This window comes from Capsicum annuum, chromosome 8 (genome assembly GCF_002878395.1).
Source record: "Capsicum annuum cultivar UCD-10X-F1 chromosome 8, UCD10Xv1.1, whole genome shotgun sequence".
Classification (NCBI taxonomy): Eukaryota; Viridiplantae; Streptophyta; class Magnoliopsida; order Solanales; family Solanaceae; genus Capsicum; species Capsicum annuum.
The window spans coordinates 157,639,199-157,653,830 of NC_061118.1; the positions used below are offsets into that span (position 1 = coordinate 157,639,199).

The window sequence follows — 14,632 nt, forward strand, 5'->3', positions numbered from 1 at the left end:
GTATTGGCCTAAGCCAGTGGCACCAGTATGCATACACTGTGATAGCCAAGCGGCAATAGCTAGGGCTGAAAGCATGATGTACAACGGTAAATCTCGTCACATACGATGGAGACATAATACCGTTAGGGAACTTCTCTCTAGTGGAATTATCACTATTGACTATGTAAAATCAAAGGATAATGTGTCAGATCCACTTACAAAAGGTCTATCTAGAGAAGAAGTGGAAAGAACATCTAAGGGAATGGGTTTAAGTCCTAGGACGAGTCAGCATGGTGTTAACTCTACCTAGCAGACTGGAGATCCCAAGAGCTAGGTTCAAGGAGATCAAAAAAGTTGTGTTAGACAGGTTCAACATTGTCAAATACCCAACCCATTCTCATGATGTAGACTTTAGTAAACAAGGATAAGACTTTAGGTGAAAAGTCTTTTAATGATTATCTAAATTTGGCAGATTTGACCAAATAGTTTAATCTACAGGATTGAACGTTTAGAAATCACCTATGTGAGGGCGAAGTGAAAGCCGTTTCAAGGAGAATGTTAGTAAAGGTCTATTCTCTAAGCTCTCATGAAACCGGGACGTATTCATGACTAAAAAGAATAAAACCATGAGAACCATAAACGTTAAAAGGCTGGTTGTGTGACATGTATTGTCTAAGTGTACAGTAAAGTTCAACGGTTCAAAGATATCAAATCTACCGATTGACCGAGTGCATCTGATGCATGTTCACTACAGAAAGTTCAAAAGGAAACCCACTTATCCAGATGCAATAAGTCTTTGCTTGATGATCACATACTTGTCCGTAAAACTTTTACAAAGAATAGCCATTCCCATTCATGTGGGGGATTATTGGGTTCATAGTAGATGAAAGAAGTGTGAATGAAAAAATGGAGAGTAAAAGGATGGAGGGAAGGAGACACTAAAAATGAAAAGTGTACTCCCAAATTGGCAAGTTTACTCTTTCTCTCACATTGGTGGAAGAAGAGAACTTGAGAGTGTTTATATTGAGAAACACTAACTCTACATGGACAGTGAGGCAAGAACTAGATGATGCCTCGTGCTGCCGTCGTCGTCGTCGTCGCTCGGCTTCGGCTTCGGATTTGGATTTAGATTTGTCAAATGATCGATCGATGAGATCTATCTTTTTGGACAAACTTTATTTGAATTCCAAAAAATGCCAAAAGGAATGACACAGTAAATATATTTTCTGTGTTCGATACTCCATTTATATGCATTTTGGTGATGTTTTTCTAAATTGATGCGTTGTTTCAGTGAACGTTGAACAGATGCACTGTTACAATAAATAGATGCACTGTTAAAGTAACAGATGCACTGTTCCAGTGAACTGGTGCACTGTTTCACGAAATGGTGTAATGTTTCAGCAAAAATACTGCATTATTTGGGGGGAAAACAACCATACAATTTCAGAATAGTCACACCTCTAAGTTGAACCAATGCCACCTTTTCGAACAGGCATGTTATGGCTATAAAAATCTATCTTCTTCAACAGGTTTGAGGTAATGAAATTTTCAGAATAAAAATTCTCTTCTTTTCTTTACAAATATTCTGTGTGATCAATCAAAGCGTTCTGTGCGTTCGAAGAATCCGCCTATTTGAGGTACCGCTATAGTCGGATTGAAGGCTATTTTATCTTGGGAGGAAAAATTCCACAACCTCGGGTACAATGAGGGGAATTATTTCCTTAAGGAAATTCCGTGAATTCGGACGACTTGGCCTATTCAATTTCTGCTTCATCTTATTTTTCCTGAAAAATAAATATACCTCTTGAAAAGGTCATTTTGATCTTGTGTTGAGGGTATTTGATACTTCATTGTGTTCTTGTTTATACTTGAACTCTAGTTGAAGTTGTTGTTGTAATATACAGATTCTGCATACCCGACCATATTGTGGGAAATAACAGTAATTAGATAACAGTAATTGTTGCAACAATTGCACTACGTGAGTTCAATCGCGAAATATATGGAGTAGCGAATAAGGCATGGATAGGAAAATGGACACAGGTTGGAGCAATTACTTGGGCTAAACTTGTTCAACAAGCAGAGCACAAGCATCAATCTAAAGAAAACACGTATAATGTTCTTCAAGCCAACATGCATGTGAAGTTTATAAGCAATGGAGGAGCAGGGGAAGGTTTTATAGTAAGATTATCTTTTGTAGGTGAAGGGGTCAACAAGCTTGTGATATACGTATGAAAAAAGAATCTACGCTTAGCAAAGTTTATAAAAAAAAAAAGAAGTAAAACTTACATAAATTACAACAACTACGGTCAATTTACATACTTGTAGATCTTATACTACGCCTTGCTATGATTTCACCAGAAAAAATATTTGCTACACAACCCAGTCGGTACACTTATCCTGTCACGTATTAGTAAAATCTACTTTAACCTCTTCCCCCTTTCTCTAACTTAAGCTCTTCTTTTGCACCAATCAGCTGATCTGCAAAATAAAACAATAGTAACAAAGAAATCAGTCAAACCCCAAAAAATTAATCCCAAAATTAGGTGGTGTCATTTTTGGATCTATTCAAAGAAATAATCACAATTAGATTAATTTTTAGGTTAGCAATTAAATTATGTAATAGCCTTACGCAATACTATTCATCAAAATTTGAACTCACAGAAATGACTTCAATTGAAATTAAAGTCTAAAACCTCATGATTCAAGCGAAATCAAACTTATTCTTTAATGTATAATTCAAATAAATTAACTTTTTATGCTTCTCACCCGAAAAAAAAAAAAAAAAAAAAAAAAAAAAATCTTTAAACCCCCACCCCCACTCCCACGCCCACCCCCAACCTCCAACAAACAACAATGTCAAAATCAGAACCCACAAAAGGCCTCGTCATCAAACAAGAAGAAAAGAAGATAAACAAAACCCTTTGCATTCTCCGAGGCAAAAACTTCACCAATAAAATATTCTCAACTAGGACTATTATAATCTTAACAAGAAACTCTTTTTTTAAAAAAAAAAAAAAGAAGAAAAAAAAATTTTCACATCAGATTTTTGATCTCTTCCACAATTTTTTAATTCAAGAAAAACCAATAGATCCAAGTACGTGTACACTATTCCAACATGGAAAAAATGTACCAAAAAAGAAAAAAAAGAAAATAAAAGCAGCTATTAAAAACCCTCTCCCCACAACCCACCCACCCACCCCACTTTCCTTTTTCTTCCCGCTGTTTACTCTCTTTCTTCTCTTTTTCTCTCTCTCTCTTTCCATAACATATCCGTTTCTTACAATTTCTTTGACTCCACTTCTTACAATTTTCATAAAAATTCTATCTTTTTTCTCTATGAATTTTCATTTTCATACCATATAGCAAAGCAATTTTGAAAATTGGGCAATATGAAGAGGAAACCCTAGCTGAAAAAACCCTAATTTGCTTCAACCCATTTCTTGTTTTCTTGCAAAGACTCAATTTTTATCTTGTGGGGTTGTTAGAAATTGCTGATAACATGGAAAATACGGTACCTAGAACTGTTGAAGAAGTATTCAGCGATTTCAAAGGTCGTAGAACTGGTCTAATCAAAGCACTTACTGCAGGTTTGTAAATTTTATTTCCTTTTTTTAAATAAAAAAATAATAATTGCATGTGCTTTTATGCTTTATTTTTATTTTTTTAAGCATAAGTGCTTTCTGGGTGTTTCTTGAATTTGTTGGTTTTGCTAATTATGATTTTTTTTCTTTTTGGGGGAAAAAACTATTGTTGCAGATGTTGAAAAGTTTTATCAGCAGTGTGATCCTGGTGAGTTTCTGTTGCTCAGTTTTTTAGATTGGATTATTGTGTTCTATCAATCTCTGCAAATTTGGTTTTTCTATTTTATTAAGCTTGAGTTAAAAAAAAGTTGTTAGTGTAACTTGGAGTTACATTGTTAATGTGATAAAAGTGATTAAGCCACTTGATTAGGACTTTGTGGCTCTCACCAATTCAGAATTTTACAATTTGCTTCTTGTCCTGTTTTATGTCGGTTTTGTAATTTCAATTTTGTTGTTCCAGGCGGTGCCGTAAGACATATGGTTAGAGCTTTTCTGACTGTTGGCATCATTTTGACATTTGATGTCTTGCTTGGCTGTTATTCAGGACTGGAAAGAGCTTATTTTTATTAAGTAGTTTATTGTGACAGAATTATCATGATTTCAAACTGCATTCAAGAACATGAGTTGAAAAAGTGAGATCACTATTTAGAATTTTATGCCACTTAGTGAGAATGTCAATGTCGGAAGTGTTTTCTTCGTAATCCTGTGTATCAATTCTCAAGTAAGTAGAGATTTAAAACTTCTTTTATGTAGCAGTGATCATCATTTCTCTATCACAGTGAATGGAATGTCCCTAACCATCATTAATCTTGTTTGTACTTAATAATGTGGATGAAAGAGCATACTGTTGCATATGAATGCAGTGTTGGAAGCATTTTTTCATGACTGTTTTAGGTAGATGCATTTGGTGTACACATACTTAAGGTGTCTGGAGGTTGTGTAGTTAAAGTGGGTGGAAGTGTTTGGTCAATATGGGGGGTATACTATATTGTCACCTTATGATTAATAAATATTATTGTCTTCTTTTTCTCTCTTTCTTGGTAAGTTTTGTTTTTTTATTTTTTTATTTTTTGGGGGGGGGGGGGGGTAGTATGTGCTGTGAAAAAAACAATTTGGAATCCTTATTTTGTATTTGGCAGTTATGAGGTGCTTTTTTGTGCCAGCACTCTGTGAATTATGTTTGAAGTATTTGTGATATAGTAGTGAAACATATCTGAAGCTTTATCCTGAACATTTGACTTCTTTCTTTTATACAGTGTAACTGTTTATATTTATTTTATAGTCTCTGTAAAGAATCCTATTTGAAGAACTGGTTTACATTATTTATTTCATTGCTGTTGTTTATTTTATTCCCAGAAACTGCTGATTTGACCTTTGTGACGATGTATATCACTAGACTACTACTCCTATATATCAAACAGTTGTCAGTCCTTATGATAGATATCTCTCTCTTAAACGTTCTTAATCTGATCGAGCACATAGTTATTTAAGGTTTTGTGGATTGTTTATTTCGACCCGGGAGTTGTAAGGATAATAGATTTTGCTTTTGTGTTGCATTATTCTTCTCCCTTCGCTTCACAGTTTGCCCTTTCTTTTTTCCTTCTTTTGAGGCTTGTTGTGTGTTTTCCCTCATTGGATGTTCAAATCTTGTTTTTTAGATCACTTGTGCAGATCAATTATTAAGTGTTTATGGCAATTTGTGAATTTCACCACATGTTTACTTTCAGAAAAGGAGAACTTGTGTCTCTATGGGCTTCCTAATGAAACATGGGAAGTAAACCTCCCGGTGGAGGAGGTGCCTCCGGAACTTCCAGAGCCAGCATTGGGCATAAATTTTGCACGTGATGGAATGCAAGAAAAAGACTGGTTATCACTTGTTGCTGTTCACAGTGATTCGTGGCTGCTTTCTGTTGCATTCTACTTTGGTGCACGGTTTGGGTTCGGCAAGAGTGACAGGTAATAGTATAACATCTGTTACCTTTAGATTTCACCTAGATCGCTTTAACTGCTCGAACTTGCTCCTCTCTGTTGTATTTCATTTGAATGTGTATGTTTTTCATGTTTGATGGAAGACATTGGAGGCCTAGGCTATCTTTAGGGAAATGTAAATTAGTGTTGTATCGTGTGCTGTCCTATTAAATTCTGTGTGGATTTCCCACCCTCCGTTTTAAATTCTATCTTTGTAGTGTCTATTAGGTATTTTTTGCTTGTGTCTCTTTTATCTTTAGGGGTGTATCTAGTGGCTTAAGTTGAGCTACTTCTTTCCCATTGTAGTTCCCCTCATGCTGCTTAAATTCATCTCCCCAATCATTTAGAACATCCAGAACTTGTGTGCTCCATTGATTGATTTAGGGAGATGAGCCTCTGTGGTTGCTGTCCCTTTTTTGTTCCATAGGTGGGATAATTTTCCTTGAAAAATCACTTAAGTAATTTAGTCAACAATCATGTATTGAAAGGCTCTCTTTTCCAGAATTGTTCTTTCTAAACCATACAGTGGTAGCGCTCCCTTTTTTCCCTTCAAATCTCTGTTGAAGAAATAGGTATATGTTTCCTTTTTGTCGTCTTTTTGCTTACCATGTTGTGTTTGACCTGTTTGTTGCCTCTTCTTGAGGTATTTTCACGCAACGATCAATCAACCATGCTCTGGGCCAAATCCCAAACAAGGTGGATTTGATTTACTGTATGTGATTCTTCTCTCCAGGATTCAGTATTTAGAATCATCATAGTGGCATTGTTTGTGGCATCATTGGATAAGATAATGTTTGATTGAGAAGCTAAGGATGACTGAGATGTTTATTTCAGCTGGTGTTTTTAGATGTGTCGTATTGAATGAAATAGCATGTTGAGTGAACAATAGGAGGTCGGCAATCTTGAGAGATCATCAGCTGTTATTATTGAATAGGTTAGTGCTTAGTTGAGTAACTGAAGGATGTCTAGCATGCCAGGACATTCAGGACAATATTAATGCTGTATAATACTTGAGTCCTCCACTTTTTGTATCTGCTGCTATTGTAGGCTAGAAAATCTTCTGGGTGTGAAACTATACTGAAAATCATTATAAGCTGGATTTTATACTGCGAAACTAGTTTCGGAGGAGTCCATAATCATGCGTACATGTCCAGAAATGTAATGTTAAATTTGCTTATATCTGTCAAGTGTCTGGATAAGTTCATCTAGCTAGCATCCCATCTCGTGAATGTGGCTTCCATTGGTTAAATGGTTATCTGAGATTTATTTAGAGAGAATAATTGCTTTCATTTTGGAATTTTTGCATACAGGAAGAGGCTTTTCCAAATGATAAATGATCTTCCAACAGTGTTTGAGGTTGTTACTGGAGTTGCTAAGCAGGCACGTGATGCCGCTCACAACAATAGCAGCAAAAGCAAATCAAGTGGAAAGGTTCTCATATACTGGATCAACATAAATAATTTACTCTTCTTTTTCCTTATTTTGTCTATCATCTTTGATTTACAGTCTAGACAGCCAGAGTCCCAACCCAAGGCAGCAAAGGTGTCTCCACCTAAAATGGAGAACGAAAGTGGGGAGGAGGAAGAAGAAGAAGAAGAAGAAGACGAGCAAGGAGCAACTCTGTGTGGAGCTTGTGGTGATAATTATGCCACTGATGAATTCTGGATTTGCTGTGATATTTGCGAGAGATGGTTCCATGGCAAATGCGTGAAGATCACTCCAGCAAAAGCTGAGCATATCAAGCAGTACAAGTGTCCTAGTTGCAGTAGCAAGAGAGCTAAAGTTTAAACTCTTGTGGTAACTTTAAGAGCAACATCAGTTAAGTGGTGATGTTGGGAAGGTCTAGGACTTTTAGCTCAGTTATCAAATGCCATCTATGTCAAAGTTAAATGTTTGCTGATGATATGTCCATTTCATGAACATTTGCTTTCTGTAATCTTGGTTTTTGATTGTGTTTTAGATAAAAACTTGTGCCTGTCATCATCTTGTGTTTGTGGATCCATTTTCATCTTCTTTTACTCTTAACTTACCTAAATATTACACTCTGGTAGTATGGGGAATTCAGATCCGTCGCAATGATCATCTTCCCCTCCAATTTTGAAATGATTTTGATTGCCGTGTGACAATCCCTACATATCCTTACGCTCTACACCGCCCTTATGACCGAGTGTGGCTCAGTAACAAGAAGTGCAGAAGCCACAGCCAAATTCTCACTATGGGTCCCTGCATCTCTTCCATCTTGTCAAAGAGCCCTCTTGCAGAAGCCAAAACACCAACTCTTGCATATGCTGAAATCATCGCATTCCATGTAACTAAGTTCTTGTATGTACCTAATTCATCAAAGATCTTCCTAGCCATAGCAAGGTTCCCACACTCGGCATGGCATGCATGTCGAGTGCGCAGTCTTAGCAGAATAATTCAAGCAAACACGCCATGCGAAGAACACAAAGAAATGACAGTAGCCCATGTAGTTACATCTGGGCAAACGCCACAACTCATCATCTCATTAAACAACCTTATAACTTCTTCAGCACACCCATTTTGATCATTACCCGGACAACATGGCATATCTGCATTCGAAGACGCAACACTTCTCTCCGGCATTTGATCAAAATACTTCCTAGCATTCTCCAAATCTTTCCTTCTTGAATACCCAGTAACCATGCAGTCCAAGTAACCACATCCTTCTCGATACTAGTACTGCATAATAGTGATCAAATCAGCTGAGATGTCGTGAATCAACTTCAGAATGCTTTTGAATTGTTTCAATTCAATGTCTTTACAGACTTCATGGGATCGTAAAGCTGAGCCAATGCTATGGTTCTCTAAAGAGGTTGTATCCTAGAGAGGAAACTAAAGCTACAACGACCCTTCCAGCTTGATAAATTTGACACTTCAAAAAAGCATTACAAAGTGATTCTAAGAATCTAACACACAAAACTTTTGTCCCTCCAACTCCAATTACTCATTCATCTGTTCATTTATACTAACACAAACCACAATTTAGCTCTTTATAGTTAGTAGATAGGTGTGATTGTTGCAACAATTACAATAATCACACTACATGAGTTCTATCACAAATGTTTTAAATAGCGTACAAGGCATGGCTAGAAAAGAAAATGGACATTAGTAGGAGCAATTACTTGGGCTATCTCAGTTCTACAAGCAGAGCACAAAAAGCATCATTCAAAAGCCAGCATCCATGATGTTCTTCTAGCTAACATGTAGGCGAATTCAGGCCAAATGGCCAGTAGATCAAGCTTAAAACAATGGAGGAGCAGGGGAGTCTATTAAGTTTTTTCTTTAATTGAAAAGGAAAGTATTTGTTAGTAGATGTTGGTGCTTATATTGTAATTTTAATATGAAAATTCACATAAACACCAAAATTGCTAGATATCCGCGCCTCAATCTAAATATTTATTTATTCATTTTATTTTATATTCAACAACGGTGTCCGAAGGGGTGTCTATAATTCGGGTCTAACCTTGTGATATACATGGTCAATCCGGTGCACTAAAACACCCGCTATGCACGGAGTTTGGGAAAGGGTCTATTTCCGCGTCTTACCTCACATTTCTGCAAGAGGTTGTTTCCACGGTTTGAACCCATGATAGAGGTTGTTTCCACGGTTTGAACCCATCATATACACATATGAACAAACAACAACAACAACAACAACAACAAACCCAGTGTATTCCCACTTAGTGGGGTCTGGGGGATAAGATGTACGCAGTCCATATCTCTACCTCTGATGAAGTAGAAAGGCTGTTTCCGAAAGACCCCCGGCTCAAGTCACGAGATATCACACAAACACATAGTACAGCACAGAAGCAGATGACATAACATAGCTACGGCACCCATATGTTGAACCCATCATATACACATATGAACAAAAAAAAAATTTTCTAGCTTGATTTATAAAAAAGTATTACTAGTAAAAAAGCTACTCACCTCATTTCTATATTGGAGTCATCCCAAAATTACCAATTGTGTTTAAACTCAATTCACTGCCTTGCGACGATTTCACCAGAAAAATTACACTTGTTTTCTCACATCTAAAATTTTTCTTTCTCTAACACCGGCTCCTCTTTTTCACCCATCAGTTGATCTGCAAGATAAAACAAATACTAGTACTTAATAAACAAATCACTCAAACCCTAAAATTAATCCCAAATTTGTTCGAACCCATTTTGTACCTATGCAAAGAAATAATCTCAATAAGATTAAGTTTTAGGGTAACCAATCAACAACATATCCAGCATAGTTTTTTTAGTGAAATTTGAGAAAGAACTCACCAAAAAATACCATGATTATACTAATGGCATAGAATTATACCAACAATACTGATAAGAAAAATTAGATAATACTGACTATGTCATTGTATCTCCTCAACAACTTTCGCTAATTTTATGAAATATCTGTTATCTCTCACTATATCAGCAAATTTTATCCATCAAAACAAAGTCATATAAAAATTTGTCTTCCATAACCTTGTAATTCTCAATCCATTCATTACTACATCAAATCTTTTGAATACACAATCCAAAAAACATTTACTTTGAAAAGAAAGTGTAGACCTTTAGATAACTAAATAGACATTCGTGCTATTTCAATCCCATTAAAAACAAGAATATCAAAATCAAACCCCTCAAAACTCAACAACCACACCCTTCTTGTTTACATCTTTGCCTCGTCATCAAACAAGAAGAAAAGAAGATACTAGAACCCCTTCCCAAGTTCCTAACCAATAATAAAATAATCTCAACTAGGACCATTATAATTTTTAAACAAGAAAAAAAAGAAGACATTTTTACATCAGATTTCTGATGTCTCTGCCACTTTTTTTTTTTTTTTTTTACAATAGATCCAAGTACTTGTACAGTAGTGCTATATTTACTCAAAAAAAGAAAAAAGAAAATGAATGCAGCTGCTAGAGTAAAACTCTCTACCCACCCATCTCCACATTCTTTTTTCTTCTCTCGCTTTCCATATCCGCTTCTTGCAATTTTCTCATAAAAATTTAAGCTTTTTTTCTTTATAAATCTTCATTTTTAACAGCATATAATAAACTAATTATAAATTCTGGGCAATATGAAGAGGAAACCCTAGCTAGTTCTTGGAAAAAACCCTAATTTGCTTCAACCCTTTTCTTGTTTTTAGTCAAAGACTCAATTTTTAGCTTGTGGGGTTGTTAGAAATTGCTTGAAAATAAGGATAATATGGAAAATACAGTACCTAGGACTGTAGAAGAAGTATTCACTGATTTCAAAGGTCGTAGAGCTGGTCTAATCAAAGCACTTACTGCAGGTTTCTAATTCTTCTTCTTTTTTATCTTGGATTTTTATGCAGTGTTGTGAGTTTTTAAGCATAATTACGTTCTGGATTTTGTTGGTTTTGCTAATTATGATGTTATTTTTTTGATTTTGCTAATTGTGATTTTATTTTTTTATGAATTATTGCAGATGTTGAGAAGTTTTATCAGCAGTGTGATCCTGGTGTGTTTTTTTTGCTCAGTTTGCTCATTTGGTTCTTCTGTTTTACTGATTTTGAGGTGTATTTCTTAAATGTAGTATATTTTCCTATATGCTATAGCTTTTAATTTCTGGGACTTTTTATGAGAGAGAGAGAGAGAACTCTGTTGTGCATATTCCTGCTGTATTTTGGAATTTCATTGTTAATGTGGTTAGAGTGATTAAGCCACCTAATTAGGACTTTGTGACTGACTGTTAATGTTGATATTTCAGAATTCTATAATTTGCTTATTGTCCAGTTTTTGTGTCAGTTTTGTAATTTCAATGTCTTTTTCTCTGAAAGTAAGCTAAAACACCTCATGGTTAGAGCTTTCTGACTGTTTGCATCGTTTTGTCATTTGATGTTGTTCTTTGGCTGTTATGCAGGAACGAAAACAATCATATCTTTATTAAGTAGTTAATCGTTGCTTCAGTTGAAAAAAGAAATTCTTCTGCATTTACAACAGAATTATCATGACCTCAAACTGCATTCCAGAATATGAGTTGTAAAAATGAGATCATTACTTAGAATTTTATGTCATTTAGTGAGTGTGTCAATGTTAGAAGTGTTTTCATCGTAATTTTGAAGGTGTGTGTTAATTCTCAAGGAGGTAGCGGTATGGTCTGCGTACATCCTACCCTCCCCAGACCCTACTTTGTGGGAATACACTGGGTTTGTTGTTGTTGTTGTTGTGTTAATTCTCAAGGAAGACGAGATGTAAAATTTTCTTTTATGTAGCAGTGATCATCATTTCCCTATCACAGTGACAAGTGTCTCCAACCATTACTAATCTTGTTTCTGATTGGTAATAGGCATGTCCCAATGTCTGTTGTATTAAAGAAATGTCAAGACTTATCCTGATTGTATCAGCTGGTGTACTTATAAAGGTAAAAGAGCATATGATTGCAGTTCTGAAAGCACTTTGATGTTTTCATGACCTTTTGTAGACGCTTTTGGTGTATACATACTTGAGGCGTCTGGAGGCGGTTTTGTTGAAGTGGTCGAAGTTTGTGGTCAGTGTGGGAGGATAGTTGTCATCTTGTGATTAATGAATGTTCTCGTATTTTTTTCTCCTTGTCATTTTTCTTTTGTGGTGAAGGTGACATTCTGTTATTGCGGGTCACTGAACACAATTTCAGATATTTGGAAATCCTTATTTTGCATTTTGACAGTATTAGAGGTGACTTTTTGTGCCAGCATTCATGGATTGTTTTTGAAGGCATTTGATGTAATAGAGAAACATACCATAGCTTTATCCGGAACTCTTGACTCCTTTATTTTATGCAGCTTCTACCTTGTTCATATTTATTCTCTAGTCTGTAAATAACTCTGTATGAAGAACTGGTTTAAATACTTTATTTCATTGCTGTTATTTATGTTGTTCCCATTTTGCAGAACTTCTTATGATGAACTTTGTGACAATGTATATCTATAAACTACTCTATGTCAAACAGTTATCTTGGTTTCATGTCAGTATATCTCACTTTTGAATGTTCTTAGTCCAATCACATAGTTATAAGGAGATTTGGATTGTTTATTCCAACCTGGAAGTTGTAAGGATAATAGATTTTTCTTGTGTTGTAGCATCATTCTTCTCTCCTTCACTTCACAGTTTGCCCTCTCCTTTTCCTTGTTATGAGGCCTGTTGGGTATTTTCCCTCACTGGATTTTCAATTCTTCTTTCCTTTAGATCTCTTATGCGGATTATTTTTGTGAATTGCTTATGTCCAGTTCTGAATTTAACCATGTATTTACTTTCAGAAAAGGAGAACTTGTGTCTCTATGGGCTTCCTAATGAAACATGGGAAGTAAACCTCCCTGTGGAGGAGGTGCCTCCAGAACTTCCGGAGCCAGCATTAGGCATAAATTTTGCACGTGATGGAATGCAAGAGAAGGACTGGTTATCACTTGTTGCTGTTCACAGTGATTCATGGTTGCTTTCTGTTGCATTCTACTTTGGTGCACGGTTTGGTTTCGGCAAGAGTGAAAGGTAATGTAACATCTGTTACCTTTAGATTTCACCTTTATCATTTGTAACTGTCTTGCAAACTTGCTCCTAGCTGTTGTATTTCATTTAAATGTGTATGTTTTTCCTGTTTGTTAGAAGATATTGGAGGCCTGGGGCTTCCCTTTGGCAATTGCATACAAGTGTTGTGCAACGTGCTGCCCCTCCTCAGTTGAACTGTGCTGAGCTAATAAATGGGCAGGTCAATAATCGGCCCAAACTTGAGCGGGCTGGGCGGGTTATGATTTCATGGGCTAATTTTGCCACCTCTAGTTGTGGCATCATTGGCTAAGATGATGTTTGATTGAGCGAAGCTAAGGATGCCTGACATGTTGAGGCATTTACTGTCAGCTGATATTTTTGGATGTATTAGCATTTGAGTAAAATAGTGCTCTGTTGAGTGAACAGTAAAAGGTCTGACATCTTGAGAGTTTCAACGTCAGCTGTTATTATTGGTTGTAGAACTTCATTGCATAGGTGAGTGCTTAGTTGAGTAACGAAGGATGTCTAACATGTCGGGACATTCAGGACAGCACAAATGTTGTATAATACTTGAGCAACTTTTGTGTAGCAGTTCTTTTGTCCCTCTTTTCCACCCTTGAGTCGTCCACTTTCTGTATCAGCTGCTATTGTGGGTTAGAGAATCTTCTGGATGTGAAACTATTACTGCAGTTGTTATAAGTTAAGACTATATACTGGTTGCATTGAATTTCATAATCTTGTGTGCTATGTCCATAAATGTCAACTTAAATTTAGCTTATATTTGTCAAGTGTTTGATAGTTTTCCTAGCCAGTCCAATCTCATAAATGTGGCTTCCGTTGGTTAAATGGTTATCTTATGTTTGTTTGGAGAGGATAGTTGTTTTATTTTGTAAATCATGTGTACAGGAAGAGGCTTTTCCAAATGATGAATGATCTCCCGACAGTGTTTGAGGTTGTCACTGGAGTTGCTAAGCAGGCACGCGATGCCACTCACAACAATAGCAGCAGAAGCAAATCAAGTGGAAAGGTTCTCATAAACTGACCTAACATGTACAATTAGCTTTTTTTTTCCTTTCCTTTTGTTTAACATGTGTTCTCTGCTATCGTCTTTGTTTGCAGTCTCGACAGCCAGAGTCTCAGCCGAAGGCAGCAAAGGTGTCTCCACCTAAAATGGAGGATGAAAGTGGGGAGGAGGAGGAGGAAGAAGAAGACGAACAAGGGGCTACTCTCTGTGGAGCTTGTGGTGATAATTATGCCACTGATGAATTCTGGATTTGCTGTGATATTTGCGAGAGATGGTTCCATGGCAAATGTGTGAAGATTACTCCAGCAAAAGCGGAGCATATCAAGCAGTACAAGTGTCCTAGTTGCAGTAGCAAGAGAGCTAGAGTTTAATTTGTTTGTAACTTAGCATCAAGCAAGTGGTGATGATGGAAGGTCTAGGACTTTTAGCTCAGTTATCAAGTGTCATCTATTTCGAAGTTAAATGTTTGTTGTGGGATGCCCATTTCATGAACATTTGCTTTCTGTAATCTTTGCTTTCGGATTGTATTTTAGATTAATTAAAATGTGTGCCTGTTATCATCTTGGGTTTGAGGATCCATTC

At 36.3% G+C, this 14,632-nt stretch overlaps 2 protein-coding genes across 3 annotated transcripts; both read left to right on the forward strand.

The window, feature by feature from the left end:
• The first annotated feature begins 2,887 nt into the window (after positions 1 to 2,887).
• Positions 2,888 to 7,508, forward strand: LOC107839794 (PHD finger protein Alfin1). Of its 2 annotated transcripts, XM_016683428.2 has the most exons (5): positions 2,888 to 3,566; positions 3,736 to 3,768; positions 5,288 to 5,516; positions 6,839 to 6,959; positions 7,035 to 7,508. In XM_016683428.2, the coding sequence occupies exons 1-5, from the start codon at positions 3,479 to 3,481 to the stop codon at positions 7,314 to 7,316; spliced, it is 753 nt and encodes a 250-aa protein (XP_016538914.1). In that variant the 5' UTR covers positions 2,888 to 3,478; the 3' UTR covers positions 7,317 to 7,508. The 2 variants fall into 2 exon arrangements, with proteins under 2 accessions (XP_016538914.1, XP_047250766.1); XM_047394810.1 differs by having other exon boundaries at positions 3,162 to 3,566; positions 6,839 to 7,508.
• Positions 7,509 to 9,999: 2,491 nt separating this feature from the next.
• On the forward strand, positions 10,000 to 14,610 carry LOC107839796 (PHD finger protein Alfin1). Its single transcript, XM_016683430.2, has 5 exons — positions 10,000 to 10,835; positions 10,991 to 11,023; positions 12,801 to 13,029; positions 13,933 to 14,053; positions 14,146 to 14,610. The coding sequence occupies exons 1-5, from the start codon at positions 10,748 to 10,750 to the stop codon at positions 14,419 to 14,421; spliced, it is 747 nt and encodes a 248-aa protein (XP_016538916.1). The 5' UTR covers positions 10,000 to 10,747; the 3' UTR covers positions 14,422 to 14,610.
• The last annotated feature ends 22 nt before the right edge of the window (positions 14,611 to 14,632 follow it).

What these genes read in the sequence shown, in the direction of transcription:
- LOC107839794 (XM_047394810.1), top strand. Translation starts at nt 3,479, where the DNA reads ATGGAAAATACGGTACCTAGAACTGTTGAAGAAGTATTCAGCGATTTC. An exon ending in AATCAAAGCACTTACTGCAG is followed by an intron (nt 3,567 to 3,735) that starts GTTTGTAAATTT and finishes CTATTGTTGCAG; the next exon opens with ATGTTGAAAAGTTTTATCAG. An exon ending in TTATCAGCAGTGTGATCCTG is followed by an intron (nt 3,769 to 5,287) that starts GTGAGTTTCTGT and finishes GTTTACTTTCAG; the next exon opens with AAAAGGAGAACTTGTGTCTC.
- LOC107839796 (XM_016683430.2), top strand. Translation starts at nt 10,748, where the DNA reads ATGGAAAATACAGTACCTAGGACTGTAGAAGAAGTATTCACTGATTTC. An exon ending in GGTTTCGGCAAGAGTGAAAG is followed by an intron (nt 13,030 to 13,932) that starts GTAATGTAACAT and finishes TCATGTGTACAG; the next exon opens with GAAGAGGCTTTTCCAAATGA. An exon ending in GAAGCAAATCAAGTGGAAAG is followed by an intron (nt 14,054 to 14,145) that starts GTTCTCATAAAC and finishes CTTTGTTTGCAG; the next exon opens with TCTCGACAGCCAGAGTCTCA.